The 14,625-nt window shown below is 43.6% G+C and overlaps 1 protein-coding gene across 2 annotated transcripts in view; it reads left to right on the forward strand.

Annotated features, from left to right (window-relative positions):
- The window catches only part of LOC124619829, a 1,389,509-nt gene that overhangs the window by 695,789 nt on the left and 679,095 nt on the right, over positions 1 to 14,625 (forward strand). For both annotated transcript variants that reach the window (XM_047146446.1, XM_047146440.1), the window contains one exon: positions 8,959 to 9,128. In XM_047146446.1, the coding sequence (XP_047002402.1) occupies positions 8,959 to 9,128 (170 nt within the window). The remainder of the gene's footprint in view (positions 1 to 8,958; positions 9,129 to 14,625) is intronic.

Raw genomic sequence — 14,625 nt, forward strand, 5'->3', positions numbered from 1 at the left:
TGTAATGACAAATTTTGTGTACATTCTGCTGGCATGTCATACGATAAATAAAATAAACCTGGTTACCTAGATTCAGGAACTTAGAAGTCCTATTAGCAACATAGCAAGTAGCATTGTTCGGTGCAAAGTTGTATGGTAAACAGTATTATACTATAAACAGGACTCATTATTTACAGATGATTGAAAAAAATTCTTTGAAAAATACTAATGTAATCAAGTAAATATTAATCTATCAATATCACATAAACAGTAGGAAGTAGCAGTTGGTTTCAAAATAACAACGTTCTTCTTAATTTACCTCATTAAATTTCGCTAGAAAAATCATGAATGGACTTTAATAGTATAATGATGCATTTCGTTGATATAGTATAACGATTAAGTTTGTTGGTTTTCTTACCCTTTGTTACTGTATACCTTGCCACTGCCTGGACGTTCTCCTTGTTCATGAGATCCATTGGATACTAAGAATGAAGTAAGCAACGAATAAATGAGGTCATATCATATATTACTCGTCTTTCCCTATGACGTGCACCTACCAGTATTTCAAACATCTTGCATCACTTTACAATGGCGAAGAAAGCTTTCTCTAGGTCGACAAATCGTAGCCTACCAGTCAACAAATCGATAGGGAGAATGGAGAGATTTCCCTGAACGAAACGAGCCCGGTGCCCGTCCTAGGTCAGAAGCGCTCAGTCAGACCGGTATTCGAAAGCCATCTGCGACCGAGGGAGAGCCTTAACCTCACATGTTGTCAGGCAAAAACGAAAGTCGACCGGGAGTAGAAAGTAAGTGATTTAAATTGGCAAAACACATCTGATAGGTCTTTTCCTTTTAGTTCCAATATCCAATCTCAGCAGACCCACTTTCTGTTGATCCTCGATTAAAACGATAACGGAGATAGCTACAACCACTAACGGCTTTAACGTTTGAAAGGAATACAATCAGCGAAAACCTTTGCCGGCCATTTTCAGCCATTCATGGCGAGTACAGTATTACTTTTCAAAGGAAGCGTCGTTGCACAGTTGTTGATGTTCTGAAACAACATACTATCCTTTGGTCCAGGAAGTTATTTAACGCTCGGAAACTCTATTCTTTTCGGATAATTTTGTAGCATTGAAGCTGTACATATACATTTCATTATCTGACGAAAATTAGCGTTGATATCTATGACGCACGTATTCACAAAACCTGAAGGAAATCTACATCTGTTGTCCCTTCATTGTTCAAGTAATGAACTGCATGCGTATCTTTTTTATCTCTCTGTAACTACAACAGTCCGCAGCTCGTGGTCGTGCGGTAGCGTTCTCGCTTCCCACGCCCGGGTTCGATTCCCGGCGGGGTCAGGGATTTTCTCTGCCTCGTGATGACTGGGTGTTGTGTGATGTCCTTAGGTTAGTTAGGTTAGTTAGGTTTAAGTAGTTCTAAGTTCTAGGGGACTGATGACCATACATGTTCGGTCCTGTAGTGCTCAGAGCCATTTGAACCTATTTTTTTTTTTTTTTTTTTTTTTGTAACTACAGCACTGTACATCCTCTGTTATTTGTATTCCGTATCCTAGACGTTATCTGCCTCTACTGGTTCCAACGCCAAGTCATCTATTCTTGGATTATGTAGTAGCCGTCCCTTCATCTGTCAAGTCTCATTTTACTCATTGTTGGGGGCTCTGGAATCACACCCAATGAAAGCAGTCGGACTTGAGTCGAAAGTAATGAAAGTCTTACCTCTTTATCATTCTCGTTATTGTCTTCTTGGCAGGAAACCACCGATCAAGTCCCGTTCTTTGCTTGTGCTAAGACTTTACGGCTATAGAAATTCATCAATAGTACAGTATTTCATTTAACAAGTCAAACTGTATACAGTCACGTTGTTTATTTGATGGAAGATAAGTGCTTCTCCATAACAATAATGTATCACCCAGAACCTGAATACGCGGATGTGTCTATTACCGTACTCAGAATGCCAGAGAGCGGTTTAATATTTTGTAAGAATCTCAATTTGTTCAAACACAGCTGAGTGAGGTATTTTTAAACATCGTTGGAAATTATTGATATCGCAGTTAAAGGCTGCTCCACTCATGTCTTTGCATTATTACCACCGTATAGTAGAAAAAATCCGTCTACTTGGGACGTTACATAAAGCCCTTCCATAAACATACTTCTTCATCTACTCTTTTTAATGCGAGACGTGTTTTTGAGGTAAGTATCGTTTTGAAATTCCACCGCTGCAGCGCTGCAGTTGGCATTTGGCGCATGCGCGCTGTATACTGCACTCTGTTGGCAAGCCATAGACGCCATTACAGAGTCATTCGTCGTGTTTACGTTTGTTTGTGTTTAAAATGCCCCCTCCGACTGAGAACTCTGTCGACTGTGAAATACGTGCTGTGATTTGTTTTCTTAGTGGTAAAGGTGTGAAAGCGACTGAAATTGAATGTCAGGTGACTGAAGTGTATTGAAGAAACATTATGAGCGATGGGAATGCAGGGAATAGATGAGCTTTTGAAGCTGGCCATACGAAAGTGAATGACGAGGAACGAAATGAGCGACCTTCAGTCGTTACTGACGATTTGGTGTAGAAAGCTGATGAAAAAAAGAGAGAGAGAGAACAACGCTTTACGACTTCGACGCTATGTGCTGAGTTTCCTGGAGTGTCAAAATGTGTACTTTGTGGAATTGCTATGAAACGTTTAAATTTTCGAAAGTTATGCTCGCCTGGTCATCGAAAATGCTGACTGAGGTGCACAAAAGCAAATGTTTAGCCAATTCTTTGACTCTCCTTGAGCAGTACAGTGTACAAGGTGACGAATTTTTAAGGCAAATTGTCACAGGCGAAGAAACGTGAATGGCTTACGTTACACCTCGCTCAAAGCGTTAACTCACAGAATGGCAGCTTTCAACATCACCCAAGGGAGTGAATTTCATGCAAACAATTTCACTCTGGAAAATGAGGTGTACCATTCTTTGGGGCAAGAAGCGGTTGTTGCTAGTGGATTTTTTGTTTTGTGGCGACACCATAAATTATACGATCTGCTGTGAGACCTTAAAAGAACGGTTCTGTGCAATCCAAAACAAAAGTCCTGGCATGCTGAGTAGTTAATGCATGCCCCAAACCACCCGGCCGACCGAGCGAGGTGGCGCAGTGGTTAGACACTGGACTCGCATTCGGAAGGACGACGGTTCAATCCCGCGTCCGGCCATCCTGATTTAGGTTTTCCGTGATTTCCCTAAATCACTCCAGGCAAATGCCGGGATGGTTCCTCTGAAAGGGCACGGCCGACTTCCTTCCCCATCCTTCCCTAATCCGATGAGACCGATGACCACGCTGTCTGGTCTCCTTCCCCAAACCAACCAACCAACCACCCGGCCGATCGAGCCCAAGAGCTGATCAGATCATTTGGCTGGTAACAGCTTGATCATCCGATATAGTCTCCAGTGACTATCACATGTTCCTGTATTTGAACAAGCATCTGGGTGGTCAGCGCCATGACGGCAATGAACATGTCAAAACGACAGTATTACAGTGGTGGCCTAATCAGATGGCAGATATCAACAAGGATGGTGTTCACTAGCTGGTTATATGATACGACGAGTGTCTTAATAATGGTGGGAGTTACGTTGAAGAGTAGACTAAAGTACAGGTTTTCATATAAAAATAAAACTGCTAAGGAAAGTCTACTTGTTTTATTTCTATTTTAGAATGGCACTTACTTTAAAAGAAATACATGTCGTACTTCTTCCCTTGCAACATTACCTGCCCACTTAATTTTTAATTCTCTGCTATATCACGATTCAAATGCTCCCTGAATCTTCATCTCTTAATTTATGATGGTCATACATGTTATTAGAAACACCTTTCCCGTCTCCTTATCTGACATCAGCTGTAGCAATTTTAATGGCCGGTAGTGTAATAGTTTAGCTATACGTACACTGTCTGTCGTACATTTCTCCGGAACCCAAACGGATCTTCCCCGCGCTCGGCTTCTATCAGTTTCAAAAATGGCTCTGAGCACTATGGGACTCAACATCTGAAGTCATCAGTCCCCTAGAACTTAGAACTACTTAAACCTAACTAACCTAAGGACATTACACACATCCATGCCTACATCTAGACCTACGTCTACATTTATTCTCCGCAAGCCACCCAACGGTGTGTGGCGGAGGGCACTTTACGTGCCACTGTCATTACCTCCCTTTCCTGTTCCAGTCGCGTATGGTTCGCGGGAAGAACGACTGCCTGAAAGCCTCCGTGCGCGCTCTAATGTCTCTAATTTTACATTCGTGATCTCCTCGGGAGGTATAAGTAGGGGGAAGCAATATATTCGATACCTCATCCAGAAACGCACCCTCTCGAAACCTGGCGAGGAAGCTACACCGCGATGCAGAGCGCCTCTCTTGCAGAGCCTGCCACTTGAGTTTGTTAAACATCTCCGTAACGCTATCACGGTTACCAAATAACCCTGTGACGAAACGCGCCGCTCTTCTTTGGATCTTCTCTATCTCCTCCGTCAACCCGATCTGGTACGGATCCCACACTGATTAGCAATACTCAAGTATAGGTCGAACGAGTGTTTTGTAAGCCACCTCCTTTGTTGATGGACTACATTTTCTAAGCACTCTCCCAATGAATCTCAACCTGGTACCCACCTTACCAACAATTAATTTTATAATGATCATTCCTCTTCAAATCGTTCCGCACGCATACTCCCAGATATTTTACAGAAGTAACTGCTACCAGTGTTTGTTCCGCTATCATATAATCATACAATAAAGGATCCTTCTTTCTATGTATTCGCAATACATTACATTTGTCTATGTTAAGGGTCAGTTGCCACTCCCTGCACCAAGTGCCTATCCGCTGCAGATCTTCCTGCATTTCGCTACAATTTTCTAATGCTGCAACTTCTCTGTATACTACAGCATCATCCGCGAAAAGCCGCATGGGACTTCCGACATTATCTACTAGGTCATTTATATATATTGTGAAAATCCTGCCTGAGGCAGGATTCGAACCTGCGACCGTAGCAGTCACGCGGTTCCGGACTGAAGTGCCTAGAACCGCACGGCCGCCACGGCCGGCTTCTATCAGTTTCTCCATTCTTCTGTAATCCGTGAGAGTATGTGACTGGAAGAATCCTTAATGTGACACAGCGGGAAGTATCCTTTGCCATGCACTTCACATTAGTTTGTAATGTATAGATGTAGACATCACTGAAGATTGAGGTGCAGATGGAGATGTAGAACGGCGGAGCCCCACTGTGCAACGGCGGCCTCTCCGCCTCCCCACTCTCTCGCGCCCGGCGTACTTTCCGCTGCTGGACTCGCCGACACGGACGTATTTCGTGCAGCTGGCGGCCGAGCCTCAGAGGGCGGCACGTTTGCCGGCTTTTATGGCGCTGTTCATCGTGCGCCGTTGTTTATAGTTCTCGCCGCTCGATGCCGCTAGCTGCTCCGCCCTTCCGGCATGGAAGACCTCGGCGCTGTGTGGAGTGGACGGACCCCGCGTGTTGCTACCCTCTCCACGCACCGTTAGCCACGTCCAGGCTCTACCGCCAGCAGTTACAACTAGTTGCGCAAACTTAATTACAGTCGTAACACACCGGAGTCCTTAATCCTCGTACTACGGAGCGTCCGTAATTACTCCCGCCGTACACCGCCGCTATCTGCCGCTGCGAGGAGCGTAAGAAGCTGTTTGGTTTTGCTCCAATAAGAGCATTCGGGATTGCTCGATTTGAAGCGTATCGCAATAGAAACAAGGCATATTCTTTATGCCCTTCAAAGAGCAGTTTATGTCAGGAGAGAAAGACTGTCTTACGTGGCTATAATAACTGTTGACCTAAATTGCACTTCTTTTCTTACGAATGTAGTGCTGCAATTTAGGATTACATAGCTATACTGTGCTACTATACACAGGGACTGAGCTACCCCTACCCATGGGTTTTATGCAACCCGCAGCACCTTCAAATACCACGCAAAAGATTTTCATATTCTTCCACTCTCTATGCGCAAACTATTAGTTCTACAAGAAAAATGAACAGGACATTTTTGTAGAAAAATTAATGTAGTTTGTACTGGGATACATTTTCGCTAGAGGCCGAAGTTTTGGAATTATTGAAGATAAACGAACAAAAGTGACCTTCAGACGCGTTTCTCTTGACTGGCACGAAAATAGTGGCCTACAGCGAAAAAGGTCGTTTTCATTTTCTTCCGTAGGACCAACAGGTTGCAAGCACCAAGCGAGAGAAAACGGAAATTTTGCGCGTGGTTTTCGAAGGCGGTGCGGGTTGCATAAAACCTATTGGTAGGGGCAGCTGAATCACCATGTACAGAGACAAAACGTAGCTTAATGTTCTTCAAAATCTCTAAAAATTCTTGATTCATTTTCTTCAAATTTTTAAACCACACTCTAGAAAACAAAAATGCCTCTCTGCAGGTCTTTTCGACACACACGATCCTGCTGCACTACGCGGTTGCGCCAATGGCGATTAATGGATTATTAATCAGCAGACACATGTCATCTCTCTGCACTGCTGTATTAGTGAAACTGTTTTTGATCGCCATAATCGCACTATCCCGCGAGAAGAGGTTTGAAAATGACAACTCTGGCACAAGTGATCACTGCGTCATAGTGTCCCCGTTGTCAGATAAATTTTTAGTATCCGACAATTGGGCTCGAAATATAGAAGTCTCTTACCTTGCAACAATGTCCAATCGCTGTAAGCAACTCACGAGTTAAATGGTATGAAGGTCAGCAGTCCAAATACATCAGCTTCGCAGAAAACAAAAGTTTTTGTTTCCATTTTAATAAACCCAACCAGGTTGGATTTTTTAAACTTTTATTTCCTCCAACTATCAGTTCTCAGCTGAAACTGACATCGTGCCATGTCACCAGGATGGACTAAATCATTGCACAGCAGGCTACGAATGACACAATTCCTGCTTGCTATAACCAAAACTACTGGCGTAAAGTCACACTTACTATAAAACTCGGAAACGCGATAATGCCCTTTCTCGACAAGCCATTAACATTTTTTGCTACTTTTTTTTAATGATAATCTTATAACATGTTTTCAACAAACTATCTATTCTCTTCAACTGACCTTCCAAGCCCTTTGTTTTCTGTTACATAATTACAATATTTCAGCAAACCTCGTAGATTTTCCAGAATGAAATTTTTGTCTCTGCAGTGGAGCGTGCGCTGGTGATAAACATCCGAGCTCTTGCCCGCGAAAGGCAAACGTTCCGAATCTCGATTTGCCACCCAGTTTTAATCTGCTAGCAAATTTCTTTGCGACTTTTCTCAAAATTTGTTTTTCGTCCCTTTTCCTTCTTGCTCAGTGTTGAGATTGAGTAATATCGAGGTTAGCCTACAACCCTCTCTCTTTCCGTAGTGCTTCCCTTTTATGTCCTTCATATCCTTGTATTAAGGCCACGTTGCTGTATAAGTTGTAGGAAACCAATCGCTCCCACTTTTTTAGGCTTGCTACCTTCAGAATTTCAGTTTTAAGGTAAGTCGTGGATGCGTGTTGTTCTCCAACATTTCCCCGGAAACCAAGCTAACTTTTCCCGAGGTCAGCTTCTTCCAATATTCTCATTCTTCTACCAATAATTCCAGTCAGTATTCTGCAACCATGACTTATTAAAGTTATGTTTATTACAGAGGCAGTCTCATTCTGTGACACAATCTTTACCGATTTTGTCATACAGTAGACCGCGAATGGCAAACGTCCGAGTTTCGAGTCCCGGTCTGCCTCATTGTTTTACTTCAAAGGCGATCTCATTCTGTGACACAATCTTTACCGGTTTCGGCGTACAGTAGACCGCGAATGGCAAACGTCTGAGGTTCGAATCCCGGTGTGGCATATTGTTTGAATCTGCTAAGAAGTTTGAGAACTGTGTAGGTCAGATGCTGTCTGTCATGGGCGTTACAACGCTCACAATGAATGGTTTGTTCGCCACATACCAAACGTGACCAATAGTATCGTAAGATAACCAATCAGGCAGATCTCGAAATTGATTTTGCCATAGAATGAGATTAAGCGTGAGATATAAAGGAAGTTCATAGTATGCAATTCGACAATCACTGTGCTCCTTTGATAGAAAGCCTTCTTTTGTTTACGTGTTGAACTGATGGTTACTAAGGCCTTGTTCGGAATTTATTGATAGGCAATGCCTATTTTTCTTTACTTGGCCGACTCAAATAACCCTTGCATATGTTATATTTCTGAACCAAATGCCTTTAATTTTTCCCCCAGCTACACGCGACCTACGTCCTCACTGGTCGTTGTGGAGTGCAGTGTCGTCTGATATCGGCGACGCCGTATTTTTCGCGCCTTCTGGGTTGTTTGGCATGCAGTTCCTAACCCACTTTCTAATACGAGTATACTGGGCATGTCGTAAGCGCCTATTTGAGAGCTGGCATTTTAAAATTATAACTAGTATTTTGCGTATCTCTTCTAGCTTCGTTTTTGTTTCACTGTTAATTCAAGTTATATTCAGATGTACAGAATATTAATAACCCTATCACTACTTTTTTTAACACACAATTGTAAACTACGTGTGCAGAAAGCGACACCCAGCACCAAAGCCCCTTCAGCTGGTTGCGCTACAACTGCAAGAAATGCTAACTGCGAACCTACTCTACACGTTACTATTATTATGTTTTTACAACTTTTGTTTACTACTTTAGGAAGACAGGTATGTGGCCTTTTAGCTGCTTCTCAAGTGATGTACAGTAATTCTACTACCAACACTGTTGTACGACATCATGGCCTCACTGATAAGTTTGCACACTCTTTTCGGTTTTTTTCCTAGGCGTATCTGATGATGGTGATGATATCATAGAACGAAACCGGTCATAAAATAAAGGATAAAAGACTGATTTCAATTCTACAAATGGATAACATGTAACATATTAACCAACGAAGCATACAGTCCGAGTAACGGAGTCGTGTGTTTGTTGCAGAGGAATGGGTGACGAAGAAGAAGACGGAGCTGACGACGCGCCGTCAGATCGAGACGCGCGTCAAGCGGCAGGTGGTGCTCGAGGGCGGCAAGGTGGTGGAGGACTCGGGGCCCATCGTCACCACCTCCACCACCGAGGACACCGAGAAGGAGGAGCACCAGCAGACTGAGGTCAGTACGCCGTCACTCCCCTGTCGTGAGCTCACCGTGACAATGAGTCTCCTACCGTGTCGAAGCTAATGGTAACCTCGTCTGCAGATGTTGTCGAACAGGTGAAGTGGAGCCCAAGAACACGAGAAGTGTAGCCTTGTCTGGTGTTGAACACGTGCAGTGAAGCCCAAATACTTGGGGAGTGCAGCATAGTGTTCAGAGCGTCCACTTTTCATATTAGCGTAGCGACGATTCTTATTCGGTATATTACCTCCACAGTTTTTGCTTCCTACAGCTCCCCCAAATACTATGGACGTTAATCCCTGATCTAACATACGGCCTGTAATCCTGTTCCTTTATCTATCCAGTAATTTTTTATATGCCCTTTTACTAGCCGACTCTGCAGGAATCTCCTCATTTCTCGTCCAACCAATCTTCTGTAACATCACATCTAAATGTTTCAATTCTCATCTTTTCCAGTTGTCCCACAGTCCATGACTGGCATTAATGCAATGCTGAGCTCCAGAAGAACATTCTTATAAATTTCTTCCTCAGATTAATGTCTACAAGTAGACTGCTCTTTTTTTCTGTGCTAGTCTGCTTATTGCATCCTCCTTGATTCGTCTCTCACACGTTATTTTGCTTCAAAAGTAGCTGAATTCTTTCACCTCGCCTTCTAAGTGATCCTTAAATTTGATGTCAAGTTTATCGCTAACCTGATATCTGCTGCTTCATTACTTTTGTCGTACTTCGGTTTACGCCCAGTCCTCATTAGACTGTTCATTCCCTGCAATTTGACCTATAATCTTCCGCTCTTTCACTGTTGATAGCAGCGTCTTTATAGATCTTTCCTTTCATCCCTAATTTTAATCCTGCTACTGGACCTTTCCTTGATTTCTATCACTACTTTATCGATGTACAAGAGTACACTAAGGGAGAAAGATAGCATCACTGCCTTATGCCGTTTTAATTCAAGCACTTTTCTATTGGTTTTCCAGTCTTTTTGTACCCTCTAGGATCTTTTGCATATAACAGGTCTTTATCTGTTGGTTATTTCTATATTTCTCAGGATTTCATGTATCTTGCAGCATTTTACATTTTCAGGCGTTTTTCCTGAGCCGACAAATCATATGAAGGAAATCTTAATCATTTGGTGCTTTCACAGCTGAATAATGTAAATTTTAATAAAAATCACCACAGCCGTAGTTCAGATACGTTTATTACGCCACAACCGGTTTCGTTCCAAGTGAACACCTTGAGATGGCACAGGAAGTTCACCATCAGTCCCCGTAAATAGTTGGCACAAAGTGTGAGCCATAATTACGCGTAGCGTCGTAATTGCCGTTCTCGTTTCCTGAAGGAGGTGCTAAAGTACAGAACACGTTCACAGAGTGTAATCTGCAGCACTAGGCTCATGTGGTGCTGGCAGAAAGCGGCGATTGTTTTTGGTCGAATCGAGTGTGAGGATTTAAAAGAAATGCCACGTATTAGTGCTGCATCACCATTTACAGTTTAGCCAGCAGGGGTAACACTCTGATCTAGAAGCAATTTGCATACTACTGAGCCAGAAAGAACGTAGTAACTGACCAGGATTGTCTTCATGTGTTCCGATTCATACATTAAATTAGCCGGCGGGATAATCCGAGCGGTCTCAGGCGCTGCAGTCCTGGACTGTGTGGCTGGTCCCGGCGGAGGTTCGAGTCCTCCCTCGGGCATGGGTGTGTGTGTTTGTCCTTAGGATAATTTAGGTTAAGTATTGTGTAAGCTTAGGGACTGATGACCTTAGCAGTTAAGTCCCATAAGACTTCACACACATTTGAACAGCCGGCCGCGGTGGCCGAGCGGTTCTAGGCGCTTCAGTCCGGAACCGCACGACTGCTACGGTCGCAGGTTCGAATCCTGCCTCGGGCATGGACGTGCGTGATGTCCTTAGGTTAGTTAGGTTTAAGTAGTTCTAAGTTCTAGGGGACTGATGACCTCAGATGTTAAGTCCCATAGTGCTCAGAGCCATTTGAACCATCTGAACCACATTTGAACACATAAAATTATTTCTAGATGAGCCAAGAATTGCTGCGGGACTTCAGTGATGATCCTACAAAAATCTTTCCAAAAGCAACATTACGGAGGGAACTGCAACACGTATGTCTTTGAAGAAGAGTAAGCATCGAAACTTTGACAATTACGTGCATCATCTTCGTCAGGAGTACCTGATCTTAGTGACTGCTTCTAGTGATATGGACATTTTGATTCGTTACCACAGAACAGGACGTTTACTCTTGAGACAGTACAGTTATTTTTAAGCAGGCAATATAGATACAGTACGAAGCAGTGAAATGAAACAGAAAGGAGGTAAGCATTTCCGATCGAAGATATATGGAGTAGTGTCAGCAACTGCATAAAATGGTATGATGGGAACAGGATCCGTTACGAATAGGGAAAGAGAGCATAAGGCGACCATGCCCTCTGAGGCCTTCGACGAACCTCACATTTTTATTACTGCACGGATAACTTAAATCCATATCCATACTTCATAATAATATCAGTCACAAACCCGTCACATTTTAGCCGTTGAGCATCATGCATCCATTGTAACTTCTTTGTTACAGATGGGTTTACACAAACAGCTGGTGTTACTGAGGTTAACGTTGATGTCCCGGGTTCAATTCGCATCTGAGTCTCTTATTTTGTTCTCCTCGCGTCTGTATGTATACTTTGTCCTCGTTGTCATTTTATCATCATCGACGTACAAGTCACCGAAATGGCGTCAAATAAAACCGGGGTCTCCCAGCGAATAAAACCAAAAGCACGTTTAATTTTGTTAAATTCGCGACTGCAGCCGTTGGTACCAGCTAGAATGAAATGCCTGTATAATCCTCAATGTGTTTAATCCATGCCAATCCAAAATTCCGTTATAATATTATAAATGCGAAAGAAATTACGCCTGTTACGATTTCACGACTAAACCGCTTAACCGATGTCAATGAAATTTGGCGTGAGGTAGCTGGAACCTTGATGAAGAAGACAGGCTGCTTTACAAAGTGTAAACTGAAGAACATTACGAGAATTAAGTAAGCACAATTGCTCGTTAAGAAAGACATTTATGCCGGCCGTAGTGGACGAGCGGTTCTAGACACTTCAGTCTGGAACCGCGCGACCGCTACGGTCACAGGTTCGAATCCTGCCTCGGGCATGGAGGTGTGTGATGTCCTTAGGTTAGTTAGGTTTAAGTAGTTCTAAGTATAGGGGACTGGTGACCTCAGCTGTTAAGTCCCATAGTGCTCAGAGCCATTTGAACCATTTTTTGAATCGACTATTGTACAAATTTGTCATCATAGGCGGCATCATAACGCATTAAAATGGAAGGGAGAAACGCTTGGTATGTGTTGCTCTGGAGGCAAAATCCTTACATACAGTACTAGGTGCCAGTACTTCTACACGAATGTAATGAATCGATGCCTTTTTTTAAAATATAATTCGGAAATATGATGCAAAGTTGAATACAATTAAGAGCCAAAGAAACTGGTACACCTGCCTGATACCGTGTAGGGCGACGCGAGCTCGCAAAAGTGCCGCAACACGACGTGCCATGGACTCGACTAATGTCTGAAGTACTGCTGGAGGGAACTGACACGATGAATCCTGCAGGGTTGTCCATAAATCCGTAAGACTACGAGGGGGTGGAGACCTCTTCTTAGCAGCACGTCCAAAGCATCGCAGATGTACTCAATTATGTTCATGTCTGAGGAGATTGGTGGCCAGCGGAAGTGTTTAAACTCATAAGAGTGTCCAAGGATCCACTCTGTAGCAATTCTGGACGTGTGAAGTGTCGCATTATCCTGCTGGAATAGCCCGAGCCCGTCGGAATGAGCCGGCCGGAGTGGCCGAGCGGTTAAAGGCGCTACAGTCTGGAACCGCACGACCGCTACGGTCGCAGGTTCGAATCCTGCCTCGGGCATGGATGTGTGTGATGTCCTTAGGTTAGTTAGGTTTAAGTAGTTCTAAGTTCTAGGGGACTTATGACCACAGCAGTTGAGTCCCATAGTGCTCAGAGCCATTTGAACCATTTGAACCGTCGGAATGCACAAAGTACATGAATGGATGCAGATGATCAGACAGAATGCTTACATACGTGTCACCTGTCAGAGTCGTATCTAGACATATCAGGGTCCCATATCACTCCAACTGCACATGCCCCACACCATTACAGAGCCTCCACCAGTTTGAACAGTTACCTGTTGACATACGGAGTCCATGGATTCATGAGATTCTATCCATACCCGTAGACTTCCATCTGCTCGATACAGTTTGAAACGAGACTCGTTCGACAAGGCATCATGTTTCCAGTCATCAACAGTCCAATGTCGGTGTTGACGGGCCCAGGCGAGGCGTAAAGCTTTGCATCGTGCAGTCATCAAGGGTACACTAGTGGGCCTTCGGCTCCGAAAGCCCATTTCGATGATGTTTCGTTGAATTGTTCGCACACTGACCCTTTTTGATGGCCCAGAATTGGAATATGCAGCAATTTGGCCAAGGTTTGCAGTTCGCTTACGTTGAACGATTCTCTTCAGTCGCCGCTGGTACCGTTAATGTAGGGACTTTTTCCGGTAGTAGCGATGTCGGAGATTTGATGTTTTACCGGATTTCTGATATTCACGATACACTCGTGAAATGGTCGTACGCGAAAATCTCCACTTCATCACTACCTCGGAGATGCTGTGTCCTGTGGCTCGTGCGCCGACTGTAACACCACGTTCAAACTGACTTAAATCTTGATACTCTGCCACTGTAGTATCAGTAACTGGTGTAACAACTGCGCCAGACACTTTTTGTCTAACACAGGCGGTGCCGCCCCCAACGCCGTACTCTTGTCTGTTTACATATCTCTGTATCTGAATACACATGTACACATGCCTGTACCAGTTTCTTTGACGCTTCAGTGTAAAAACACATCCATTAAATACGCACATACCTGCAATGCACCCATTTTTATACATTTCTACGTAACAATATACACAGCCATCTCGTAAAATTACTAGCTTTCTTACTCACCTTCACTCACCATAACAAAACTACTGACATGCGAGCCAAGTAACTCAATAAAATACATACTTTATATGTACATGAATATCCAAATTCACCCCTGAACTCAGGACACCGTTGATGTAGCTGTTTGGTTACAAAAGTACAGTAAAGAGATGGAAGGAAGAAAGTGTTTAACGTCCCGTCGACAAAGAGGTCATTAGAGACGGAAGACACGCTCGGATTGTTTCAGGGATGGCAAAGAAAATCGACCGCGTCCTTTCAAAGGAACCTTCCCGGCACGTAAAGAAAACCGACTGTCCAGAAGAGTATTGCACTTCTGTGAGACGACGTGAAAGGCGCACGTTGTGTCGTTGTCAACAGGGTGCGACGCAAGTAGACACACAAGGTGAAAGCGACGCTAAGTTAAGAGTCTGGCAGTAGCAGTGAAAGGCGGACGACATGGAAGTGCGTGCAAAACATTGATTAAATCAACATT

Source organism: Schistocerca americana, chromosome 1 (genome assembly GCF_021461395.2).
Source record: "Schistocerca americana isolate TAMUIC-IGC-003095 chromosome 1, iqSchAmer2.1, whole genome shotgun sequence".
Taxonomy (NCBI): Eukaryota; Metazoa; Arthropoda; class Insecta; order Orthoptera; family Acrididae; genus Schistocerca; species Schistocerca americana.